The sequence below is a fragment of the Aphelocoma coerulescens genome, chromosome 4 (assembly GCF_041296385.1).
Source record: "Aphelocoma coerulescens isolate FSJ_1873_10779 chromosome 4, UR_Acoe_1.0, whole genome shotgun sequence".
In the NCBI taxonomy this organism is placed as follows: Eukaryota; Metazoa; Chordata; class Aves; order Passeriformes; family Corvidae; genus Aphelocoma; species Aphelocoma coerulescens.
In genome coordinates this window covers 13,365,047-13,392,036 of record NC_091017.1, presented here as the reverse complement: position 1 = coordinate 13,392,036, position 26,990 = coordinate 13,365,047, and the positions used below count along the sequence as shown (strand labels likewise).

The window sequence follows — 26,990 nt, the reverse complement described above, 5'->3', positions numbered from 1 at the left end:
ATGATTTGGGGGTTTGATACAAAATGAGATAAGTAAGCAAATAGAGAAAAGGAAGGAAGAGATATTGTATGAATAACAAAAGCATATTTTTAGAAAACAAATTATCTAAAATACTATGTCCTCTGGGTTAACAAGGTAATGAATTATATATGCTAGTAATACATTAAGGAAGTAGATAACAGTTTAGGTAGCAAACAACTTACTGCTTTTATGAGCTACCCAAGTCCAGTCTGATTACTGAAACTGTCTTTTGCGTGTTTGCAACACAGAACAGGAAACCATATGTTCTTTATCATAGGTGTAGAATGAAAGGTAGATTTGTGAGCAGGTAGAGGACATGTCAAAGCAAAAGCCACTAAATACATGCTAATCAGGTATGAGAAGGAGGAACATTTTTCCATATAAAACGTAGGTGGTTCTATTAGAACTGTGTTGCTGTAAGTGGTTCCAGGAGCCCTGGTAAATAAGGTATCCGTTCCCTTTATAAACTATGTTGTAGAAGATGTATTCTAAACTGCAGCTAATTTTTTGTTTTCTTATGGATTGCTGAAGACCTAAAAAGGCAAACAGGTGTGCATGCCCAAATGGAAAGGCACATGTGTGAAGCAAGGTACAGTGGCTGAAGTATAGTACCTCTACCAGTGTAGAGGTACCAGTGTACCATTAGACTTCCCTCAGGTTAGATTTTGCAGCTGCTTGCCCTCCTTCCTCTTTAAAGGTAAACTGAAAAGCTTAGTTTATTTACCTGGTTCTATGACTGTGCTAAACGCATGTATTAATTGTACACTACAGCTTGGCTTCCTGATACAATCTTATAAGCAATATGCAAACAAATGCCCCACTGGTTTGAAATGAGCAAAATAATGTTAACCATTACAATGTTGTGCAGAAAAAATTCACATCACCAGAGGTTTATGTCCAAAAAGGAGATAGAGGAGTCCTTGTAACTTTATTAATAAACAAAAGGAGAGGCCATTTCCCATGGGATCTCTCAAATTGTTGGGAGGACATGGCCCCCTTATTATCCTAATTTTCCCAGCCACATCACCCTCTTCCTATCCCCATTGGTTGAGGTACTTGGAAGGTACAGACTTCCAGACTCTCCATCTACATGTCCCCCTCAACATGCATATCCGCCCCCCCCCCCCTCACCCCCGCCTTGCATAAGATAGTTCTATTAAGTTTTTATTCTTTTTCTTTCTAAAGTTTGGGAATTTAGCACGACCTTGGCTGAGCAGTAGTCCCTAACATTTTCTGAAACTGATCGTTTCTCCCGTTACTTCCTTATCTACAAGTCTCTGGCCCTATTTATACGCAGATTCACAGCACGTGTTTGTAAAGACACATTCATCTTACTACTTTCAGTGTTATGACTTGGGTTAAACAGCACCTGCCGAACTGTCCGTCGTGAGACGTTTTTGCCGTGAAAACATAGCCTCTTGCCGCAGTCAAGAGGTTTTTCAGTGTGGGTCCGAGCGTCGGGAAGGCTGAGGGCAGGGGAGGGCTCTGCCTGGGGCTTTACGGCGGGCAATTGGCGTGGGCACTCGTTCACGAGGCCGGTGTCTCCGGGGAGAAAGACGGGCGGAGGGAGGAGCGGATGCTCCCGCCGCACTTTGCGTGTCCCTACCGACTGGCACCCGCTCCTCGGGGAACGCCGATGTGCAGCGGGAGAGCTCGGCGGCCCCGCCCGGAGAGCAGCGCGGTAGGACGTGCCCCGGCCCTCGGCGTAGGGGGTGGGCAGGGCAGGGCGGCAGGGCGCGAACACGCGTTGCCGGGGCGAAAGCGGTGGCGGCGGTGGCGTGGGGGTCGTGCGGGCAGCGCCCGCGAGAGATGCGGCTGCGGCTCGTGCAGGTCCTGCCGGCGCTGTGCCTCTGCGCCGCCTTCCCCCTGCTGTGGTACGCGGCGTGGCCGGGGAGCCGAGGTGAGAGTGGGCGGCGGGGACGCCCCGTCCCGTCCGTCCGGGGCGCGAAGGGCGAGTGGCGCGGTGGCACCTGCTGTGCCCCTCTTGCCGTGCCGTCGGGGCAGCGAGGCGCTGGCTCCCGCCCCGCTGCGCCCGCCTGGGTCTGCCCCCCTGCAGCCGCGCCGGAGGCAGCGGGGCAGTGGGGCCGTCCCGGCCGTCGTGCGGCTCCGTCCCGCCGTGCGGCGGCGAGTCCGGGCAGGGCACGGCCGGGGCTGCGGCGGGGAGCTCGTCGGGTCGCCCCATCCCCTCCCGGAGCTCCGGACCCGGTCGGCTCTCCGGGCTTGCTGGGCAAATGGCGAACCTGTGTGGCCCCGAGGCTCGGCCGCGTGTAAGGCTGAGGTTGCGGGTCTCCCCTGTTCCCCCGGGGTCATGGCTTAACTGCACCCAAGCACAATCTTGCGAAACAGCTTACAGGATTGGATCCTTGGGCCGTACTTGTCCTATTAAGAATACAACCCTACATTTAAGAAATAATAAAAGTTTCTTTTAAACTTTTTTTCCTAACTTTTTTTCTCCTTTTCTTCTTACTCTTTTTCTAACAAGCATCTTGCATTAAGATGGAAAGAAAAATCTAAATGTGTTTGCTGTGGCTGTCACTTCTAAAGTGGTTTTGATTTTAATGTCAGGGAGGATAAAGTAGTGTTATCCATCCTACAACTGTATTTGTTCCTTAATGTACAGTCACTTTTTCCTGTGCGTATTTTCAGGACCAGAATGCAGAGAAAACTACCTGAATTTTTATATTTTATTTCTAAACTTTAAAATGGCACACTGTCTTTTTAATAGGTTATGTAGGTGGTACATGCCAGATAGATCTACATAAAGCCATGTCTAAGATTCTCTGAGCCAATATGGGAAAGATAAAACTGATGGTATTTTCCAAAAGGAAATGAGAAGGTGTCTCCAAACAGTATCTCTGAGACTTGGCTTGTTACAGGTGAGGGAGTAGTTGGTTTGGGGTAAGGGAGAGAGAGTGGATCTTCGAGTGCTTCCTATATACACCTTTACAATAGGTTTGGTTTTATAAGTGCAGAAGAATGAGAATAAACCAGTTAATAATTTCTGGGGTGAACACAAGTCCAGCTAGCAGATAATTTGTTTATATTAATTGTTCCTGTAACAAATAGAAGTGGTGGTAGAGATCTCGGCCCCACAATGGCATATTGAATAGTGTGCTGATCCTCCTGCCTTTTAGCATTTTTGGTCAGCTATATGGTTGTTTACCTTACCACACTTCATGTTTTCTTCAGTGGCACTCCTGTTAGGAGTGGAGAAGGAAAAATGAAGGGTGTGTCTTAGGAGACTAAGGTCCGAGAGATGTCAGAATGAAAGCATTTATCCAATCTGCAGTTACCATCGTGTTGTCTGGTGGCTCATGTTTTGGGACTTCTCATTACTGACATTCCATTTTCACTTCCCTTTCTTTTTGACATTTCTCTGATGACATTCCATGATGGGCTGTTTTGCTTTGGGATTTTATTTGTTTGTGTTTTGTTTGTTTGTTTTGGGGAAGAGGAATAATGTGTTTTGTGGTATATATGTGTTGTCTTAACTTCTCTTTCCACAGTTTCCTCCTCCTCCACAGCAAACTGAGTAACTAATTCCTCTCAGATGGTATAATTTTCCTAATTACTATTATTATTAGCACCTGTTTTTTTAGCAAACTTTTAATTATTGCATATGTGAATATGTACTCTTCAGAGACCCTCTGAAGCTTGGTAAATCTCACAAATGTGTAAATAAAATAGTTAATATTACTAACTAAAGGAGAAAGTAGCAGTACATGGTGAATGACTTTGTATTATGTTTATTTTACTGAAAATATAGTCTTTGCTCTCAAGGGGTGTTAGAAGACAAGCCTTCTACCCATCCCGAAAACCTTAAGAATAGCCAGCCATAGGTAACAACAACAAAGGTTGTTACCTTTTTCCACAGAGAGAGACTCATTGGGAACAAACCCACTAATGCTCTGTTGTTGTCACAGGGTATTTGTTTAAGAAAGTGGTTTGAACTTAATCTTCTGTTCTGAAAACAGGCAGGTATCTCTGCTTAGATGTTGTTAAACCTCTGTTTTTTCTTTCTGCACTGCTGAATTTACTCTCCATTGCCATGCTTAGAGCACTACAGGAATTTCTACTTTTGGTGCATCTCAAACTACCATGTGTGTTTTCTTTTCTAATGCCCTTTTCACTTAGCCCACCAGTTACTGTAAGGTCAAGTACTGTTGCAGCTTGTCAGCTCCCATCTCTTTCCCTCATTTATCAAATGTTTTCTGGCTCATTTTCTTCCACACATTTGTTAAATCTCCTCTTACTTTTGTTAACTTCTCTGCTCTGCCCATTGAAATGTTTAGACTGCTCTTGATTTTTGGCTACAGTCTATCACACTAAGCAGCAGGAGTCTGAAGTATTACCTCAGGTTTCTGTTTAGTTAATTGTTTCTTGGATAGCAGTGATTTTGGGATAGTAAATAATCTTTGTACAAGTAGGACAGGGCACCCGAGCTCAAGACTAGTGGTCTTAACTACTTCTATAACATAAAAAGTACATAATAGCCCTCTTTTGTTTGTCCACAGTCTCAGAGCCTTTCAGCCTTTGAATATTCGAAGTTTAAATCGGATATTGGCTCTCTCCTGATTTCTGTGCAAATAAAAATCAATAGCTTAAGCCAGTGACCTTTCAATGCCTTACAATAAAGGTAGCTTGAGAGATTTGAGTTGAAATGTATTTGCTGTCAATGACAGCAGTAAGTAGTTGGCTCTTTGGTGCTGCTTCTGACTATTATGTGTAGCCTGAGTATTGACTTGGAGTTGTGAGACTAAAATTGAGTACACGTAACTCAAACTGGCATAGCAGGGAAGACGCTCCTCACTCATTCACTTAAAAATAAAAGATCAGAATCTACCACAGTCACTAGATTTCAGTTATTGTGGATAAGACTGTGTATATTTTAACTATGGTTAGGAAGATGTTTTTATAGTCACTTTTTCCATTGCTTTATAAATATAAGCAAAGGTTTCATACTAAATATGCTGATATTTTTGCGGCCAGGAAAAAAAAAAAAGAGATAAAAGTAATTGTGAAGACAACTGGTAATGATCAGATCTTCAGCAAAAGCTAATGCTGTGTTTAAAGTTGTGTGGTGATTCCTTCAGCATCTTCTGGAGTGCTTGTGAACATAGGCTGCTGTTAGTGAGCAATCAGCTGGGCTGCTGCAGCAATTCCTGTTCCACATCCTGCATGGTGTTGCTGTGAATCCCTCCCCAGGCCCCAAGCCAAACCCATCTGAAGCAAAAGTTTGTGTCTGAGCATAGGAAAGGAAGTTGTTAGGATGATGCAGATGTTTCTACTTGTGAAACTGAGTTACAATTCACGTTAATTCATCTGACCAAAATTGTTTGCTCTCATAAAGACACTCTTCATATAGATTTGTAGTTCTGAGGAATAGTATACAATTTACAATATATGTAGTGATTTTCTCACACAGTTTTAGCTATTGTTTTCCATGTAAATACTAATCCATTTTAAAAATCACAGGATATAAAAATAATAAAGTAAATCTAAGGAGGTAGCAATTTTTTCCCCCACTTGAAAAACAGAAGGCAAAAACACATTATGAACTTGTTATGAATTTACATAAAGTTTCTTCAGAGGAAACAGTATTCCTGAATAAAAAGAAATTTTGGTGTCTTTGCTGAATAACAGTGAATTTTTCGTAACTCACAGCAACGAGGTAAATCAGACCATCTCTTATGTGCTTCTTCATGATGCTCTCAAGAGTTACAAGATTAAATCCCTTTGAATTGATTTGTAACATGTTGCTGCCTTCTTCACCTAAATTTATAGGATACTTTGTCCAAGTAAATTAAAAGTAAGCTTTGCTTGGAAGTTAGGAGAAATTGATGCTGAAAATATGCTGTCATAAGGATCATTGTGAAACCTGAATTTCTTTAGTTATTCCTTTGAGGTGGAATGAACAAGAGAGAAACTGTTCATATGATTACATTCACAGAAGTATATGTAAGGATCACCGATTTTTTTGGTATCTACATTTTTAATTTGTCCCACAAATTGGGGGGAGGGGGGGAATTTTCATCATTGCAAAGGGTTAAAGAGGTATTTCTGATGAAAGTATTTTTTTTCCCAGTTGAAATACAGTAATGTACATGCTAGCCCAGACAGCATGATTATACATTTCTTGTATTTCCAGTCATCTTCTGCCTATGGTGTGATTCTTTGTTTCAGCTGTGCAGCCAAGTGCAGGTCCCCAGGAGATTCTGTTGTTTGTGATGGAGTTCTTTGCAGGTTTCCTGTCCAGTCCCAACTGGCATACTCTGGCTCAAAGCTTCAATTCAATAGTGGCAAATTGACAGATTTGATAAGGAAGTCTTGAATTACACTGCTCTCACTTCAGCCAATACAGCTTATCCTGATTTCTGAACATGCAGAAGCCAATCTTCCTGTCTTCTCTTGGACTGCTAGACTGTGTTTAATCACCATTTTTCCCAGCTGTCCCAGCTGACTGGTAGGCTATGTCTTCCCTTCATGTGTACATTTCCTTCCAGTGACACTGAGAGCAAACAGAGGTTATTGCACATTCAGGTTTTGCCCCAACATGCAGTTGGGATGTGGCTGAAATGCACTGAGTGATAAGGAAAGAGTTTTTCCAGTCCATCAATAGCTTACTCAGTTTCTTTGTGTAGTTCTGCATTTTGGCATTAAAAAAAAAACCAAAACAAAACAAAGCCAACATACAACAGCCTCGAATGGTCCACTTAAAGCTTGGTATTTACTGATGCAAAATTTTATATCAAATTTCGTATCCAAGACTCAGAAAAGCCGTGTAGTTTTACTGGATTCTAAGTGTGTAATTTACTAACTGAAGAGTGTGCTGATTCTTACTGTTACTTCAGGCAGGAGAGTGCCTAAAGAGTAGAGGAACTTAGCCATATATCTTGTGGTACAAAAAAGAGGCCAGTTATTGTTGCGTTTTGTAGAGAAAGGGATAAGGGAGCATTTCAGACCTCTCTTTGTTTGCTGTACAGTGTCTTGTCATAACCTGTACTTAAGTGTAAACATACGACCTTCATGCTTTCCTAGTGTTATACACTGAGTCTTGAGGAACAGAGTTTTGCCTAGAAATACCCTAGTTAGTGGCTAGGCATTTAATTAAATGTATGTGTAATTTAGTAGTTGTTGCTACCTCAGGAAGAGAAGTAAAATATTTAAAATACCAACCAGAACAAAGCAATAGCCATTGCTTGAAGTGAATGAGTACTACCTTAAAACCGAAGTATATCAATTATGGGCAAACACCATGCAATATCCATTCAATTTCTGTATTTTTTCACTTATTTTAATAATATTGCTTTCGTATATGGTGATGCTCTGACTGTTTTAAGATCACTTTTAACTACATTCTAATATAGGGAAAGACTTGAGTCTAAAATGAGGACTGTTTGCCTACACTGAAGAAAATATTATTAGAGTTAAATTGTATTTTCTTTGAAGCAAGTTTGCTTATTTATTTTCAGTTAGATACGGTATGTAAATCGTTCAGTAAAAAGTATTCTATGCCAAACCCAAGACTGAGTCCATGTTCATTAGACAATGGTGTGAGTTTTTAAAATCCAGTTACTGACTTCGATCTGCCTTTAATTCTGTAAGGTGTGTGTTTGGTTTAATACTGGAAGTATTCTGATTCTCTTCCCAGTATGCCCTGTATGGTAATAGAGGAACCCTATCTCCCCTGCCCCAAATTGCTGGCACAGCGTTTTCTTTGATGTCACTGGGTTAATGCAAAGTCCCTCCACTGCCTTGTAGCTCCTGATGTAGACACTGTCAAAGGCGAATAGATGTCTCAAACATTTTGGAAGACACAAATAATACTGTGCTGTAAGACTCTCAACAAAATAGTTAAAGGTAATGCACATTGTTGAATTTAAGTGTTTGCCTAAGAACTCGCTGTTCTGACCTGAGACAGAGGCATTGTTTGGGGAATTTTTTTTCCTTCCTTACTTGGAGAGCACAAAACCTGACCATGCAAAGCATGTAACAAGATTCAGAAAGGTCTCTCAGATCAGTTACGGGGAGATAATAAACTGCCAGTTATTAGTGCAATGCATGCCTCAGTGGTTTAATATGCCTCATTAACTTGAGCAGTGGTTCCAGGCACAGAGTATGACAAGATCTTTTGCAGTTAGTGTGCTTATATAGTTTTCTTTTAAGGAGGCCATTAACGAAATTTCAGTTTCTAAAAGAAACAGTCTTTAGGTATGATAAACAAGGTAGCTTGTAATCAAGAAATGGGAACAAGATTCACTGCTAGACTTTGAAGTATTTTCTTCCCTCCTTTCTGCCACTCCAAATTCTCCTCTTATTTTCTTTTCTGTTTGAGTGTTCGGACAAGATAGTGATGAATTGTTCCACAGCTCTTAGATATTGCCAGAAATCATTAGTGAGACTGGAAGCATTTATGATCATAGAGGAAGTATATGTGTGTGGAGCTAAGAGAAATAATCAGTTGGCTTTTAGAATGAGTATTTGCTTTAGAGATTAGTATTGTTTCTAAACTGTTTGAATATGCAGTGCAGAAAGTTATATATATAATGTATCTATTAGGAGATAACACAAGAGCGCATTTAAAACCATTTAAAATGTTGTTATCTTAGAATTATAGTATCCATAGGTATATATGCCAATGTGTAGTTAACAGTCAGAGGAAAGCTACAGTAGAGCCGAAAATTCACTGAAAAAGCTTTGAGTGCTATCACTGTGTCTGGGAGGTGGCTGGGTCTTTTTTTGCTCTCATAGCTTGTAGCCAGTGTAGCCCCACTGACTTTCCTAGAAGGGAAATTCAGCAAACCATTCTTAGCCCAGAAGAGTGATTCATCTGCAGCTCACCAAGGGGAGAAGCAGCCTTTACATAGAAACCCAGAATATGCTTAGTTGGAAGGGACCCACAAGAATCATCGAGTCCAAATCCTGGCCTTGCACAGAGTCACACCATGTGCCCAAGAGTGTTGTTCAAAAGCTTCTTGAACTCTGCCAGGTTTAGTGATGTGACCACTGCCCTGGGGAGCCTGTTCAACCTGCTCAACCACCCTCTGAGTGAAGAACCTTTTCCTGATATCCAACCTAAATCTCCCCTGACACAACTTCATGCAATTCCCTTGGGTCCCGTCACTGGTCACCACAGAGAAGAGATCAGTGCCTGCCCCTCCACTGCTCCTCCACTTCCCCTCATGAGGAAGCTGTAGACCACAATGAGGTCTCTCCTCAGTCTTCTCTTCTCAGGCTGAACAGACCAAGTGACCTCAGCCACTCCTCATATGGCTTTCCCTCCAGACCCCTCCTTTGGACCCTCTCTAATGGCTTTAATGTTTTCTTTATATTGTGGCACCCAAAACTGCCCCCAGCACTGGAGGTGAGGCTGCCCCAGTGCAGAGCAGAGCAGGACAGTCCCCTCTCTTGCCCAGCTGGCGATGCTGTGCCTGATGCCCCCAGCACACAGCCGGCCCTCCTGGCTGCCAGGGCATCACTGACTCACATTCAACTTTCCATCAGCCAGGACCCCCAGGTCCCTTTGCACAGTGCTGCTCTCCAGCCTCTCATTCCCCAGTCTGTCTGTACATCCAGGGTTGCCCCATCCCAGGTACAGAATCTGGCACTTGCTCTTGCTGAACTTCCTATGGTAGGTGATTGCTCAGCTCTGATTTGTTGGGGCCTCTCTGCAGGGCCTCCTTTACCTTCATTTGCTTTTTGTAGTTTTGCTGTATGTCCTCATCTCTCTCTTTTCTGGTTTTATTCTGACACTCCTCACTGCTGATGGAACCATTGTTAAACAAGGCATTGCCAAGTCAGGCTGTTGCTGGGCACAAAGAATGTTTCATGCTGTACCCAAAGCTCCGTCTCCCTGGCCCTCCTTATCAGAAAGCACAGTATTTGTAAAAATGCCCTGTATCTTTCTAAGCAATCTGTTGCAAGCAGCTGTTTTAGTTCTCTGTGGATCATTAGAAGCTGAAAGAACATTTCACACATACACACACACAATCCATTTAAACTTAATGACTGTTGAAATATTTAGTGTGTTTAGCTTCATATTGCTTTCTAAACACACTTTTTTTGCCAAAGGTTTAGTAATAGTTAATGTTGCTTATTTACATGTGCTCTAGTAAAATTTAGAACATTTAATGTTCTATTTCAAACTATATATTTTTATAACAAATTCATTCTTCACTAAGGGTGAGTGAATATTATGTTCCTTGTGTCAAACCCTTGCTTCCTGAGCTATCAATCTTGTTCTGCTGACTGAACAGAGGGTTCAATTCTGAAAGACTTAAAAATGTAGTTTCCCTTTTCTGGCCTGAAGAAATAGATAAAGCAGATTACAAATGCCAGCTTCTTTGGGTGCACTCAGTGATAGTTGAGTGTTGACATTTTATTTCCAAGAGGCACCTGTGATATTTTGGTAGGCTCACCTGTAAGTAAGCAAATACAACTGCCATTACTTGGTGCTTGCCAAAATGTCAGCCCAGTGGTGGCATTGGTAATTTTGAGTCACACTGACACTACATAGCTGAGAGGATTGTGAAGAGAGGGACTATGATGTTGTAATTTGTTTGCAATTTCTTTACTAATTCCTTCTATAAATTGGAATTTTAAAAAAAACTCACACCCATGACTGTATCTTTAGCTTATACTTCTGAATTTGTCTTGGAATTGCAAGATAAATCTCCACTATGTTTACATGTATTGATGTTCTATCTGGAATCACTTTCTTGCTATGAAAATGGTGTGATGATTATCTGTCAGTCACCTAAATCAGCTTAAACCTTCTGTTTTCATTTTATTCGTATACATTCTGAAGGAAAAAATCCTAAAGATTGGATTATGGCATTGGAAACACAGCTACAAAAGAAAAGCATAAACAAAAAAGTGTATTCCTACATGGTAGCTGATGAAAAGGATCTTCCTTAGGTATCCCAAAAATTGAGCTTGTTTGGGGTTCTAGCTCTAGCCTGATGCCTTGTGACAGATTTTTAAAATTTGAAATCTATTTTAATCTATTTTATCTATTTTATATTGTTTAAAGATAGACTCTTCATCTGTTTTGACCTTCCATTTGTTTTTGTTTTCTTTTAATTTTATTCTCCAATTTTTTTAGGGAAGCCTATTTCAATCAAGTAGAAATGTCTTGTTGCATGCAGCTGAAATAACACAGATTTCCCCTTCCTTCAGCAGTGCTAAATTTATGTTCATAGCTACATAGTGTAAAATGCTCATAGATACTAACACCTTTCTTGCAAGTCAAAACATTTTTAAGAGTGTCAAAAAATTTTAGGAAGCATTCGTTTTATAGGCATTTTACTAAATATACTTTAAAATTTTAATGAGGTAAATAATGATAATACAGACCACGTTTCCTTCTTTTTTCTAGCCACCCTCTTCCTAGATGTTTTAAACTTCAGTCTTCCAATCACACAGTTCACGACTAAATTAAGGACTTGTGTTTTATGCAAATAAAACCACCTGCTTATCCAAAATGCAAATTAATTCCAGTTTGAAACACCTCTGCAAATCCTCACAAATTTGTGTTACCTCTGAATTTTGCTTGTAGTGTCTTTTACAGGTTAGAATCCCTGGGAATTCACTTTTCCAGAGAGACAATGGTGGGTCCTAGAAAACGAGAGCTGCCACGGATAAGACTCAGCACAGTCCACAAATAGAATGGAAGAAGTCTCTAAGTAACAGCATTTAACTAAAAAAAAAAACAACCCAAACCCAACCAACTAAACCACAGCAAGACCAAAATGAAGCAGAAGTCCCCATCTACTTTCTTTACTCTCTGTTGCGAAGGGTTGATGTTACTGAAGTATTGCTTTACATTAACAGCCATCTTTAGTAATAGTTCTTAACATACTCCAGACACTTTGTAACTCATAGATGAAGACTGGATGCTTTTAACATCTCTGTTTTATTCTTAATAGTGTTTGATACACAAGACAAGCCATTACATAATTATACTTTTCAGTGTGAAAAGGGTCATTGATATTTGTTATTTGGTGAAAAATGTAGCACCTTCCCCTGCAACACACAGCCTTTCACTGACTTTTTCCTTATTATGAATTTCGTATTCTTGGTTTTGTCCTCAATTTACCTTTACCCAGCTGTGCTCTCTAATCTCTACCTTTTTAATACTCTTCCAGACTTTTTCTTCTCCTAAATAAATTTCATTATTTTTTATGTGCTTTGGTGATGTCATTTTCTGGGCAATCTCATATTCTTTAACTTCATTCCATCATACAAATCACCTTTTAGAAAAGAAATTATGTTCTTATTGCAGGAAATGACTTAGATATGTACCAACACCAGTTGCTGGAACTTCAGCAGAGACTATTGTATGCTGAAAAGGAAAATAAAAAAAGATCACACGAACTGAACAGTGCCCTAGATGAAATTAAACATATAGTTGCAAGAAGAATGAACATGACAAAAAACCACACAGGTTTGTAGGGGTAATCTCTGCTTTTTTTTTTTGCTTTTTTTTTTTTAAGGACACCAATATGTGAAGTTTAGTGACCTGGCTTCTTCCCATTGTTTAACTCAACTTACTAGTTACCTTGCCTTACAGACTGTTGTACATCTCTATCTATCTGCACACTGTAGTTACATGCCATAGATTGACAGTTTGATTTTGTCACCTAAGATAAATGATGTGGTTGTGCTGGATCTGCCTTCCTTCCTGTTGAGATTGGCAGAGCTACTTCCCTGGGGAGAGAAGGAAAACTAGAAGTGGCATCTGTGCTGGAGGCATTTCACAGTATACCCCAACTTCAGAAAGAGTCTGGGTGCGACTGAAAACTACCATTTAACAATACTTATTTTCATTCAGCACAGCAGGCTGATAATCCGATTAAAACAGGGAATTAACCAGGACTATTACAGGCGAAGAAGGAACAAGGTGCATTTCTTCTTAGTATAGTCAGAATTGTTTCTTCTCCTGTTCTTTCCTGTCAGTTTTTGTCTGTTTATCCAATATTAATTCATTGGGACTGTTCAGACGTGTATAAACAAAGGGCTGAGCATTGGCAGGGTGGTGGCCTTAGCAGCTTTAGAGTAGAGTCATGTTGTCAGCCCCCAGTAGCCCCACATACCGTGGGCAAAGAGTTACTGCCTAATGCACAAAACAGCAATAAAGGAGAGTGCAAGTTTCCCTTGCCCCTCCTTTTGATTCTTACTGGAGCCACCTAAATTTCAGAGAGTATTAAACCTGTCAGTTCACAGGATTTAAGGCAGAAATTTTTTTTAATCATTGAATAGTTTTCCTTTTATTTTTACTTACCCTTCTGCTTCCCATTTCAGCCATGTTTCATTATGCAACCAAAATAAAAAAGTTTATTGTAGTCAATGGAACTAAACTCCCTTGCCAATACTTGATAGGTACTACTTCCAAATAAAGAAGGAAAGTCCTTGCAAAGTTGTGAAGGTGGTTAAAAAAAAAGGTTTCTATGCAGCAAAATCCCAGTATATGTAATGGCTTAACAGTATGGAAAGACTTGTGGGTCTCTCTCTCATACACAAATGTGTGGGCATATATATACATGTGAAAAATGAGGTTCATTCTCCTCTGAGAATTTAAAAGTTTAATAAAAAGACAATAAGAAACACATAAAATAAAGCAAAGAGGTAACGGCCGGGTGCCTTGGTGCTCTGCCAAGAGCACACCTGATGCTCGATGTTAGTCCTTTTTTACACCATTTTTACTGTCTGTTCTCTATGCATATTCAAACTTTTCCCAGAGCTGTTCTGCATGGCCACTGCTTGGTTCCGCCTTTTTAGAGCATGCGTATTCTTCTGCCTTGTGGTTTTATTTCTTTTGATTCTTGGGGTTGGGCTCGCTAGGTGAGAGTTGATAGTAGAGTGGGCCTCTTAATTTCCCCAGACAGTCAGGGTTGATAGCAGCTTTGGGCCTCTTTGCCCCCCGGGCAGAGGGGTGATAGCCACTTTGGCCTCATCCTCTGTTTGCTTGGAGGTTATCTTACCCGCTCACACTTGCTAAATTCTTGCTAAAAAGAAAGAAAACTACATCCACACAGCATTTCTAACATTATATAATATTCACCTTAATACTTGTGAGAAGCCAGTATTATGATATGCGTTTATAACATACATGTATGTTTGTTTGGGGGTTTTTTAAACTGTTTTCTGTAAGGTAGGGAATCTCTTTTTAGTCCTAATTTTCAGTGGGAATATCTTTTGAAAGATTAAAAACTTAAAATACTGCCCATTCAGTAAGCCTCTGCCTTCCTTGGTCTAAGCTGAGTGAATAAAGCTGATGATGGTTTTTGTGATACTTGTATGTAACTTTGAAGGGTGCTAAATTTTGGGAGTTACCTTAGATGCATTTCTTGGAAAAAGTAACTTTCCATCCCAGTCAGTAAACATTCTGTTGTTTTCATCTTTATTTTAAAGTAGTAAAGAAAACAAAATCCCTACTTTTCTCTTAACTGCTATAGCCTTTTGTTTCTTGAACAGTTTTTAAAGGCCTGTATATGGTCGTTCTTTTTACCATAGGACTTTTTATAAACTGAGAACTTTTGCTCAAGCTGTGAAAACCACCATGTGTTACTTTTTGGGGAAAGCATTTAAGTTTATTAAGTAGTTAAGAAGGTTATTAATCAGAATCTGTGCTTCTTTTCATTTAAAAATTGTTTGCCAACTATGTAAAAAAACCCCCAAACTGAACAGTTTTTTACTGCTGCCTTTAAAATAACTTCTTACTGTGTTTTAAGATGACTCAATCCTGCAAGTGTGTAGACACAGGGAAATACAGATGGTGCTCCCAGGATGTTCAAGCTTATAATGTAATATATATAATGTATAATCACAATTCTGAGGAATATTTCTGATTGAATTGTGTGTGGTAACCTGCCAGTGTTCAGTTGAGCAAAACAGGTGAAGCAATAGGCTGCTCTGCTGGCTTTTTACTTCATGTGTACCTCTGTGTTTGTTGTGTCTTTAAGGTGATATGAAGTGGAAAGAATTAAACTTCCCCAGCAAACTCCCCATGCATCTTACAAATGTGTACTACTATCTCCCTCACCTTAGAGAATATGAAGATGCAATTTTCCCAAATGTTATTTTTGGGCAACAGAGAACTGGAGGTAGGAAACAAAGTTTGGCTTCGATTTTCTATATGTTTTTATTTATATTAATTTCTAGCAATGAAGCATACTCAAAGGTTTGGAATGTATTTTCTCCCTTAACTTCCTAATGTTGTCAAGCTGAATGAATTTCAATAGCAATAGCAAAAGTACTTTAAAAATGCCCACCCCTATTTCAAGTCTTTATCTCAAAGTATTCTGAAAACCTTTTGAAATATCAACAAAAAATAATCTTAATTGAAAAACAAGACTATTTTTTTGTTTTAATCATATATTCATATGGCTAAGATGCAGTAGCTAACATTTTTTTCCACACAAAATTGTTATGGATGAGGAAGCCAAGGCAAATTTACAATGCATTCAGTTTGCCAATGTGAGAAGCAAAGGGAAAGGTGATGTGATCATTTAAAGGATATTAATATGTCTTCAATATAGCTTTTTCATCCACATGAGAAATCAGCTGACACCTGTAGAAATCATAATGAAGTCCAGTGAACTATAATACAGATTTTAAATGCATTGTTCGAACTGTCATGTGACAGGTAAAAGAAACATGCAAAAATAGTAAGCAAAGAAGAAACTAGTCAACCATTTTGCTGAGTTTTGTATTTTGTTGAAATTTTTACTTTTCTTTAGGATGATTTTATATGAAGAAACTTTGGCAATGATTTTTGATTTAACTAAAAAAAACCCCCAAGCCCTGAACCATGCTTATGACAATGGATAACTTTCTACAGACTTCTCATTAATAGGTGTAGTTGTAGCAATGTGATCTAGTGTTGTAGTTCTCACTGCAGTGCCCATAGATCAGTGTCACTAATGAAAAAATACTCTATGTTTAATCTTCTTTTATTTGTACAGGAAAATCACAATAGCAAGATTGCAGTTTAATAAGTACAGGATGGCCTTCAGTGTATAAAATGAAACAAACCCCAGTGGTTTAGCAGGCCTGGGAGGGAACATTGGCACTTTGGTGTTTCTGAGCTGAGACCGGCATGGAAGTTAAAGTGAGAAGCAAGTCACTAACTGCACCTACTGTTTTATTTCAAACTGTTGCTTCCTCACCAGCCTTCTGAGATTTTGGAGAATGGAAATCATCTGCAAGGACTAAGATTCCACACGTTTACTGAGCTATGTTTGGCCACTGATTTAAGTAATGCCCATACTAATGAAAAAAGAGACATCCTGCTTATGGTCTAATGATACAATACAGCACAGTGGAGTCATTTGCTACTAGTGAAGTCTTTGCCAGGGACAATTTCAGTTCCTTTATTTTTAATAACAACAACATCTTAGTTCTTTTCTTCTTATTGATGCTATGAAAATCATTGATCACTGATCAATTAAATTGCTCAGAAGGATTTTTGAATTGGATTTCTTTCTGAGATACACAGCATTCGCTTCCTGTGAGAACCTGCTCACTAGAGCAATGTTGGTTTAACCCTTCCTACATAGATCTCCAAAGCAAGAGCAAGCACTTATTTTGCAATACTCACTTTTGAATCTCAGCAGCAAACACCTACGTGTTTGCCAGAGGTAGTGGCATCTCTAAGTTCTCAAATGTAGACCTGGTGTTTATAACACAGACACAGGTGTCTCTAAACTAAACATAGCTGGAGGTATCTCTCCTTCCAGGTAGTAGAGCAAATGCTGTCACAGTGCTAAGGAAATATTGACTGTTGCCAAGTTTTGTGGTCACATCAAATAAAAATTAAAATGTAATTTCAATTTCCCTTAAAATTACGTGGCTTGCGGCATTCTCTCTTTGCAGTCTCCCTGGTGATGGGTATTCCTACGGTGAAAAGGGAAAAACAAAATTACCTGATTGATACATTGCATTCCCTACTGTACAAACTTTCTGAAGAGCAAAAGAAGGACTGCATAATAATCATCTTTATAGCAGAGGTAAGTTTGCGTGGAAAGGTGCAGAATGCTGATAGACAAAATGGAGATTTATGTCTAAGTGTAATAGTGGAGGAGAGGCTGCAAAATACTGTTAACTTGGCCTTTGGGAGGGATTTCTTCAGGGCTAGAGGAGATGGTGAGCAGTTAGTGCCTCAATGTTCGTTTGTGGAAAAAAAAAAACTGTAATGCAGATGATTGAGGGTAAAAAGTCATATTACATTTACCAACAGAGTCATTGGGTCAGATTTTCCAACAAAACCATATGAACTCATTATTTATCTCTGAATGTAAGGTTTTCTGCTTCCAGAATGAAATGTAAGTTCTCCACAGAAAAGTGCTATAGAACCTGAAGAACATAAACTTAGTCTAACAAATGTTCAATTTATTTATCTGCTGGTTTGATAACATGTATCTTGCAAAGCATCTTGATATATTGGAGCCTTCTGCATGTGTTTTGGCATTTCCCATGCAAAAGAAAACTGTTCAGAGCCTTGAACATGCTTGGGAAAGTAAATAATACTCAAGGTAAGATATTAGGGATAAATACATTTTTTTCTCACTCAAAAATATCTTGATTACATCAGAAAAAAAGCTACAGAAGGGAATTAGCTAGTCAAGCTTCTAGAAGGTAAAAAGACTGCAATTATTCAGACTTCATATTTATTTTTCATGTTTCTTTTTCCTTTCATAGACAATGTTAAATTTATACATGTATTCATTAACAGTTACAGTTTGCTTTTTTTATGGTTTAGTCATCACTTTTGCAGGTGTAAAAGTGTCAAACAGAGTATAGTTCACTTTAATAAGTTTGGCCATAACTTCCACTTTTCTGTTTGGATCACGAGTACAGAGGACCAGTTGTATTGGCTGTAGTTCCTCTTCAGCATAGTTTTTAGGAGCTGAACTTACTTGGCAGTTGGTATTTCCCAATGAAGAGCCCTGGCAGTGATGAGCTGGCCCTGGCTGCCATTCAGGTAAACTTCTTATTACAGGGCTTCAGAGAATTTTGTGAGTTTTTAAGGGTTAACTTGTGAATAGTTTCCCACTCTGGAGAATCCTAATGTGACACTTTGAACAAACAGGAGCTGTGGTTGTAGTAATAGTCCATATCAGCCAATTAAGGATTAAACTGCCATTGTAAGAATTACTCTCCCTTTTTACCCAACCCAAAAGTCATGTTCTCACAGCTTCCATTTTTTCAGCCATGCAGTAAATTGGAGCAGATAACCATGCTGCTATGAGAGGTGATAAGAACATTTTTTTATGAGAGGAGGACATGTGTGTTCACTGGTCATGAATCCACACTTTCCTTTTTCCCACAAAGTTTTAAAAGAACAAGGTAAATGTTTACACCATGGGTTAAGCTTGAGTAACTTATTGACTGAGACTGAGTTTTAAGTTCTGGGTATTATTTTTCTTAGCACAGTTCTTCACTTTTTTTTTTTTTTTACTTACTGCAAATTAAATATGTAATTGGTAACAATTATTTGTTTATTTAAAGAAAAAATCTGAACTCCTAAGACAGTTATTGTGTTGCTTTAGAAATCACATCCATAAAACTTTGCACTCTTAATGTAGTTAACAGATATGTTTTGCACACTAAAACTGTTACTTTTTTTGAAACAGCAGTAATGAATGTACTCAAAATTTCCAAACAAAGAGTTGTAAGTTTGTTATATTAGGAAGAAATGAAATAAAAATTTTAAGTATTACTGGCTTTAGAATATTTTGCTTAGGTGATTTTTCTCATCAGCCCTAGGCCTCTTTTGTGATTTTTGGATGATTAACCCGAAACAGCTCTTTTTACTGACAGTTACATGGCTTGTGCTTTACTGGCATAGCCGAACAGATTTTTAGCCAGAAAATAGCCTGGCCTTCTCCAAAAGCAGTGAATAACGAAGTGCAGAATTGGCAGCTGGAGATAGTTGGAAGCAAAAGTGAACTACATTGACAGTTTCATTGGCTTGAAAAGTCCATACTGTTCTTTAGTAGAAATGCTGCTGTAACATACCACGTTTGTTTGGAAGGAAAAAAATTAGAGAATAAAAATTAAGTGTTTGCGTATAAATATTCCCTATAAAGTGTTGTTTAATACAAGAATGGGTGACTTTTAATGAAACTCTCCCTTCTTTTCTTTAGGTGGATGTAGAGTATGTTAAGAGGGTTTCAGAAAGTGTTAAAACCAGGTAAGTCCCACAGAGTGTAACACTCAACCACCAGTGTGAACACATTTTGAGCTTTTGTGGAAAGAATCAGAACATTTCAACACTGAAATGGAACTGCTCAGTAATGAGGCAAAGGTGCACTCTCAGTATGTGTGCCATAACACACCATGAAATTCAGAACAGAAGGATGTATATCAATTTATTTTTCATTTCTTATTTGATAAATGTGCTTTAACTAACCAGTCAAGGTCTCAGCTTAAATCTCTGATAAATATTTACTTGTGCCTAAGTTTTTTCCCCACATAATTAATGATGAAATTCATGCACCTGAGACTACATGTATTAGGTCCCCACTGACTACACAGCCCTGCAGTTCTGCTTGCTCTTATTTTTCTTGAACAAGATCCCTGGGGGAGTTGACCTTTTCCTCCTCATTTGAGGGTTTCTGCACATCCTCCTTCACTCAAGGGTTTCCCTCTGTATTTTGTGTGTGGGTTTCCCCCAGAAGACTCCTCACACTGAGGCTGTTAGCTAAGTAATATTCATCATTTCCTGCCTCCAGAGGGTTTAGCTCAGCTGGGAGTACTGTGGCAAGGACAAGGGGAAGAGGCAGTGCTTGGCACTGCCAAGGTACAATCCCTACAGCAATTTAAGCACTCAGATAATTTTATTTCTTTTTGGCTTTTGAAAAAGTTCTGCAGAGTATTTGCTTTGTCAGGGTCACACAGTAAGATTGATTTTTTTTTTTTCCATAATGCTGGTACTCTGATGTGTTTAACTTTTAGTGTTATGTATTTTTACTAATCATAGGAAATGGGAAACTCAGTTTTGAAAGCTCTACTCTACCTGTTTTGTGTTAGGGTTTTAAAATTTTTGTTTGTCTGTTTGTTTGTCTTTGTTGAGGTTTTTGTTTGGTTGGTTGGTGGTTTTTTGTTTGGTTTTTTTAGCTGGTTGTTTTGTGGGTTTTTTGGAGGAAGGAAGAGATTTGACTTCAAGGTTTAGCTCCCAAAGTAGGTTACACATTTTTTCAATGTCTCTTTAAATGGAAAATTTAATCCTTGGAGCAGACACTAGACCCAGACTCCCCATTTTAAACTCCTGCTCTGTGACAGTATAATTTTGCTTAGAAAGTAGAATTAGAGTTGGAGCTAGGGTAAGGAAACTGGGAGCTTTCATGCAAGGGGGAACAGTTGTGTGTTGTTCTAGGTAGTAGATTTGGTTGTGAATTACTGCTGCATTTTGGCAACTATCTCAGGATTGTTAGTAAGCATCTACAGATGCAGGAGGGGCAGGATTTCTGGGACACACTTCTCTCCAGTGTTTTCTGAGACTTGGATGAGTTCTTGACCTGTTTGTTCTAATGGTTGTTAAAGACTCCTTCTTGGTTCCAAATTGGCCGTCAGTTTCTTTGCTAGAGTTGTGAATTCCACTTCTGGAGGAGCAGACCTAACTTCGGGGAGCTGCTGTCTGTGGTTGCCCTCAAAAGTCTTTTTGAGGGATAGGGTCTCACTAAGATTCTCTTCTCAGCTTCCCCAGAGAAGTCCAGTCTGGAGTCCTAGAGGTTATTTCTCCTCCTGCTTCTTATTACCCAGATCTTTCCAACCTGAAGAAAACACTTGGAGATTCTGAGGACAGAGTAAGGTAAGATGGCTATATAAAACCTAAGAACTTTTACTTAGAGTGTAAAATGGAAAATTCAGAAAAAGTCAGCATTATTTGAGCTGATGATGTTTTTGCATTTCAGAGCTAAAGGACCTCAATTGTATTTGTAAAAAAAATTTACAGGGGGATCTTGAGAAAAGCTATGCTGCACATCAGCTTCAGGATGAGAGCCAAGGCATCTCCTTTGGGTCTTGACTCTAGGCATCCAACAGGTTTTAAACCACATGGATAATGCCAACAGGCAATAAGCTATTTCATCTGGTCATAAAGGAAAAAATAGAAAAATCTTTAATGTGACTCATAAGGGAGAGGCACTGTGAACACACAGAGGAAACCCCATGTGGCCCTCTAGCTACTGACAGCTACTGTGGGTTTAATTAATGACCTAACTTTTGGTGATCATCGACTTTTTATCTACTGTTGATAGATCCTAAATGTTGATTTCATTCACTCATGTGCCCCAAATTCACTAAGACAGGGATTATAAGCTAAAAAACAATTATTTATTGGAGGAAAGTAATTTTCTTTCAACCAACAATAACTAATTTATCAGAAGCCACTCTAACAATGCAGCAAGAGAGTTGCAGTACTGAGAGTTTAGGCCGGAGGAAATCAGCTAGTATATTTATAAATATGTGTGTATGTATATTGGCTTTATAGATAAACCTTATGTGTTTATACCATAGACCATAAACAAGTTTACATACTTATAATTTGGATCAGTTACACTTTTATGTTAATTAAATACTGATAAATTACTCTCTAGTCTTTCAGTGTTGATTATCAAACATCAACTTCATCCTCTGGTAAAATGAGAGATGTCCAAAATATGTGTTTATATTTAAACCCGAAAATTAAGTTTATCAACCTGGTTTTGTGCTGTACATATGTAAAACCACTTACTTTTTCATCTTTAAATAATCCATGTGTGTTTGCCTCTACTCTTCATAAAATGAGTAGAATCTTTTAAGTCATTTGACATGAACAACTTGTTAGACATTTTGTTTCAAGCTCCATTGACAGAGATGAAAATTTTTTGTTTATTTAATGTTAACTTTTATAGGAAAATCAAATTATTTACAAATGTTTACGCTGATTGTAGAGGAATGCTTTTGCACTTAACAATGGGTTAGAATATTCAACCTTACAATTTTATTGTAGAGACAAAAAATGCAGAGCATTAGAAGTTCTCTTATTATAGAAATAACCCTTGCAACCCCCTCAAAAAGCTTATCAGAATTTGCTGCTTATGTTTAGATGGAGAACTAAACAGAATTTGGATTATAGCTTTTTAATGCTATATGCTCAACCTAAGGGAACATTTTATTTACAGGTACGTCCATATTATCATTAAGTAGCAGCAATACCTCTGTACTGATGATTAGCTTTGGCAATTTTAATTTGTTTTGAAGGCCTCAATAAAACCAGCAGTCTTTGACATCTGTGTATTTTGCTCGTGCTCTTCACAAGCATCCACATATTTCTGTATTTATATATATCTTGCAGCCAGGTTCTATTTGATTAAAACCATCTCTACTTTCCTCTCATTTGTGAGGTTGAATAGTAAGGCAATTGAAGCATGAAGCCCTTATTTGATTAGGTTAAGAAAGTCAGGGTTTAATATCTTTTTACTTACCGCAGCCAGGAAAAACAGTGGTGATAGCTCCACATTATAGCCCAGATGATAATGAACTGAAATCTTTCAGACAGGGAAACACAAGTAGAATGATACTTGAGATAATGTTAACTACAAGTTGGTACAGATCCTTAATTCTCCAGATGATTTTGAGAAGAAGATCCCCATGTGTTTAAGGTTAGCTTTAACCATCATTCTAGATTTGTGCTAATTTGCACTCCATAAAGATCATAATCACCACCAGAGATTCCAAAATTTGTAAGACCTGTTCAATCATGAAACCGGTCTATAAAATTTCACATAGCTCATTAACGTGAACAGTTTTTTAAAAAGCTCAGAAGAGCATTTTTGCCTCAGAGTCTGTATTCCATAAGGACATCACAGGATTCCTGGAAGCAGAAGACTGCAGGACCTGGCATCTCCTACAGTTTTTCTCAGGATTCAACACAAAAACATTTGAGCTGGGCTACTTAAGAGTCCCCATCCTCTGTTCTCAAATGTGGCATAGGTGCTCTGGAGGCAGGTGGACAAACAAAACTGCTGTCTTTTGAACAGTTATGGTTTAATGGAAAATGAAGTGTTTTCCTGTGGCTTTTGTATATTTTTAAGAACATTATCCAAGTTTACTGAGTGCACTAGAGCATTAAGGCATAGGAAACCCAGTGAAGTGAAACATTAAGATGCTGCCAGACACTTGATGTCCCTTCCTGTTACAAAGTTCTCCAAGCATTCATATTTGCACCCCAATGACTTACGTATTTGTATTTCTAAAGGAATTTGAGAACATGTGTTTTCTTATCTTGATATATAATGAGACATTATATAAGGACTGAACTGTGTTATTAAGAACAAAGCCTGGATTGTGGTGGTCTGGTGGGAGTTATGTTTGTTTTCAGACTTTCCTCAAAAAGAAACTATACTTTCCTCATACCATTCCTCATACTGTTCCTACTATATCCTATTCTTCATTTCTATGTCCAGCCTGCATCTGCTCCTGTAGCACAGATTCTGGTCTGCCCAAAAACTACTCTGTAGAGTGCAGGTGAAAAGAACGAACACTTGCTGCCATAAACTTAGTTATGTCCTCCCTCTATTTAGAATTCTTGCATTAAAGGAAAGAAAATAACTTAAAACTACTTTTCCTTAGCCTGGTACAAAGATTTACTACAGTAATCTTAAGCAAAACTTGAGCTAGCTTAGATTTTATTAAGTTTAGTCAGGAATAGTATTGATTGGGTGGCTGATACTAACTCTCAAACCTTGAAAGAAGATAAGCATACATAATTAGTCTTGATGTCTACAGAATAGTTGATGTTATGAGTCACACAATATCTTTGCTGAATAAACTAAACACTTGTTCTAGGATACTGCTGAACCAGGATTTAAGCAAGTAGTTTTGTGAAGTCCATTGAAGCTAACAGGCTTACACTGGGGATGAACCTTACCCACTGATCAACTTTTCTACTTAAAGCATCTCTTCTCTTCTCTTCTCTTCTCTTCTCTTCTCTTCTCTTCTCTTCTCTTCTCTTCTCTTCTCTTCTCTTCTCTTCTCTTCTCTTCTCTTCTCTTCTCTTCTCTTCTCTTCTCTTCTCTTCTCTTCTCCTTTTTTTTTTTTTGTGTGTGTGTGTGAAGTTTTCTTCATCAATAAAAAGCTGAGAGAATTTTGAGGTCCTTGTTTCCACTAAACCGCCTAGCATCCACCAGAGACCCTTGAAGCACTTACAGTTATGGGATCATAACATAGCCATAAAAGCAAGCAATCCAATCCCAGCCTAATAGTGAGGATGTGCATTTGTTATTTCTGTCCATGTAGACTTTGTTCACTGAAGGAATCAAACATTTCAAATCTGAAAGAAACACAGTTTTTAAGTGTTTTCTATTAGCACTGAGATGAAGCAAAAATAAACCATTAAATAAATCTCAGTTTCTTCAGTTAAAATCTGTTATCAAGTTCTAACTTAATGTGTAGTAGTTAACTGAACTACTGCTATGCTTTTGTTATCACCTCATATGGATGCTGGGAAAGCTTTGTGTATTTATAGATATTATATATATATATATATATACTAGTAATACACATTGCCAGCAGCATTTCTCTAATGGATTTAAAGCCTGAGCAATATCTCAGTGAGTTCACTAGGACTCTTTAAATGGATTTTTTTTCTTCCCCTCACTAGACTCTAGGTTAGGCCTGCTTTTTGGTAGAGCTCCTAAAAGGAGTTTCACAGTCTCCACATATTCATTGTCAGTGAGTCAAAATGTAAAAATATTCTAATAAAATTCAGAAAGGAAGAACTTTCCTGTCTAATGCCTGAACTTTCACAGTATTCTTCCACTTTTTTGTTACTGCTTCATTTTTACTTCTCTTAGACAGATAACCTGCATAAGAAAAATGAATGGAAACCCATTTGTAACCTACCATGTAGGAAATTTTCATAGTCTTGCTGTAGTCTCTTGCCGATGTCTCTTTTTTCATTCAAAAGCACTGATGAGTGAAGGGAAGTTAGCTGTGATCATGTGTTTTGCTGGTCTTCCCATGGCAATGGGGCAAGATGACTAGACAGTTCATATCTTAAACTTCCTGATCCAGCTGTGTGCAGCCACTGCATAACCTCCTTTGCTAGATAAGAGCATATGAGAAAACAAGTGGCTGTAAGCTGAAGGCAGAAAAAAAAATCAAATTAGAATTTGGGTGCAAAGTATTAAACATTCAGGATAATAAAATCTTTTATAACGTACCGAAAAAAACCTGATACTGGAATCTCTAAGCAATGGGATATGTTCTCCAAGAAGATGTGCTTTAGTTGAACACAAATTACAGGGTTAAATAAATAACTTTTAATGGCTTGTGCTACATGAGATATCAAACTACATCCTCTCATAATCACTGTCAACTTCAGGAAAGACCATTTCAGACTTTTCACTATTCAAAATTACTTTCTGTTCATAACCACATTCACAATCACTTTGCATCACAGCCTCTGTGCTTTTAATCTTCACTAGTCTTGGATACTTTTCTATGGTGTTTCTCGATATGGTGGCCTCCCTAGGTTTTTGAGATACTCCAGTCTGCTTTTCATCCTTTTTTGGTGCCCCTCAATTTCTCTTTAAGGGTTCTCTAAAACCTTCTGATTCTTTGCTCTTCTCCCTTTACATCTTGCTCCTGGCTAATCCTCTAAGATCATTTAATTTTATGCAAGATAAAATTAAGGGGGACGAAGGGGGTAGTTTGTTGTTCTCTTCTGCATAATTGTCAACTCAGCTCAATCCCCAGATCTCAGAATCTGTTAAGAAGCATTCATCTTGATCAGTTTGTCTATGTCTGTCTATTTTTTATCTTACCATCAGCAAAAGCTGACAGAGTCAAAACAGATCTCTTAATCTCATCTTTCTAACTTCATTCTATTTACTCCTGGGTTCACTGTTGCCAACATATTTCTTGTCAGCCAGCCCTATACTTGCAGTGATGCCTGAATTCATCTAAAACCTGTGGGCCTGATCTCTCAAGCTCTTGATGATGACTCTGTGCTGAGTCAGTTGAAGACACAAAACCAGCAGGAAATCATGTTTTGTTTGGTTGGTTTTTTCCTCAAAGGATTAACTTTATAGCTATTTAGCTTTCTGAAGCTCGTTCCAGCACCACCAAACATGCAGCAGGGCCAGGGAAGTTAGAATAAATTACTGTATAATTACATTACACCCCAGCAGTATTCTCCTGAAGTCTTAGCCTCTTCTTCCTGTGTTTTCACACCCATACTGAATTCAAACCATGAATTATTTGTTCCTTAATTATTTCTCTTGTGTCATTGCCTTGAACCGCCTTGTCTGGATTCATAATCCTCAGCTTTAGTAGCAGGAACAGCTTCTGGCTTTTCAGATGCCCAGTTCTTCTCTGAGAGCCAGGCAAAAATGAAGCCAAGGCCTTTCCCATTTCCTTGATGGATGTCAGTCTCCTTTTCCAGGTACCCTTTAGCTGGCTCTACTATTGTACTCTGTGCCAGCCTTTACGACACCTTGAAAGCTCTGTGTATTCCTGTCTGTCAGTGTGATTCACACAGCACACCCCTTCATTACCAGTATTCCCTGGGACAACTTGCTGTCTACTGGCATCTCAGTGATCATCCACAGTCCATCTCAGTCACTTTGTATGAATGACAAAGTCTGCCGAGGCTACCAGAGCTTTTAACCATCTGCTTTAGGCACCTTTCCTTTCAGACAGTTTGCCCCTGTTGCTTATCAATGCTTATACAACCTAAGTACAATCTGTTTATTGTTGTCTTGCTTAACCTCTTGTCTTCTTGTTTAATGTTTTCTTCTAAGTGAGATCTCTTTAAGGCAGTGAGTCCTCCTTCATCAAAAAAGGGAGAAGCACCCATGGCATTATGGTCACTCCTGTAGATAATTATTTAATGAGTGATAGATACTAAGCCAGAGATATATGTAGAAGCTAGAGAGCAATCCACTGTAGTTTGGCACAGCTTCAGTACATGCAGTACA

General features: G+C 38.7%; 1 protein-coding gene across 2 annotated transcripts in view; it reads left to right on the top strand.

Moving 5' to 3' along the window:
* Positions 1 to 1,791: 1,791 nt before the first annotated feature.
* Positions 1,792 to 26,990, top strand: part of MGAT4D (MGAT4 family member D) — a 36,308-nt gene continuing 11,109 nt past the window's right edge. Inside the window, exons 1-7 of one of the 2 annotated variants that reach the window (XM_069012714.1) lie at positions 1,792 to 1,921; positions 12,305 to 12,466; positions 14,985 to 15,125; positions 16,897 to 17,030; positions 19,170 to 19,216; positions 20,723 to 20,836; positions 22,115 to 22,190. In XM_069012714.1, the coding sequence (XP_068868815.1) occupies positions 1,831 to 1,921; positions 12,305 to 12,466; positions 14,985 to 15,125; positions 16,897 to 17,030; positions 19,170 to 19,216; positions 20,723 to 20,836; positions 22,115 to 22,190 (765 nt within the window). In that variant the 5' untranslated portion in view covers positions 1,792 to 1,830. The remainder of the gene's footprint in view (positions 1,922 to 12,304; positions 12,467 to 14,984; positions 15,126 to 16,896; positions 17,031 to 19,169; positions 19,217 to 20,722; positions 20,837 to 22,114; positions 22,191 to 26,990) is intronic. The other variant, XM_069012715.1, reaches the window with a different exon arrangement.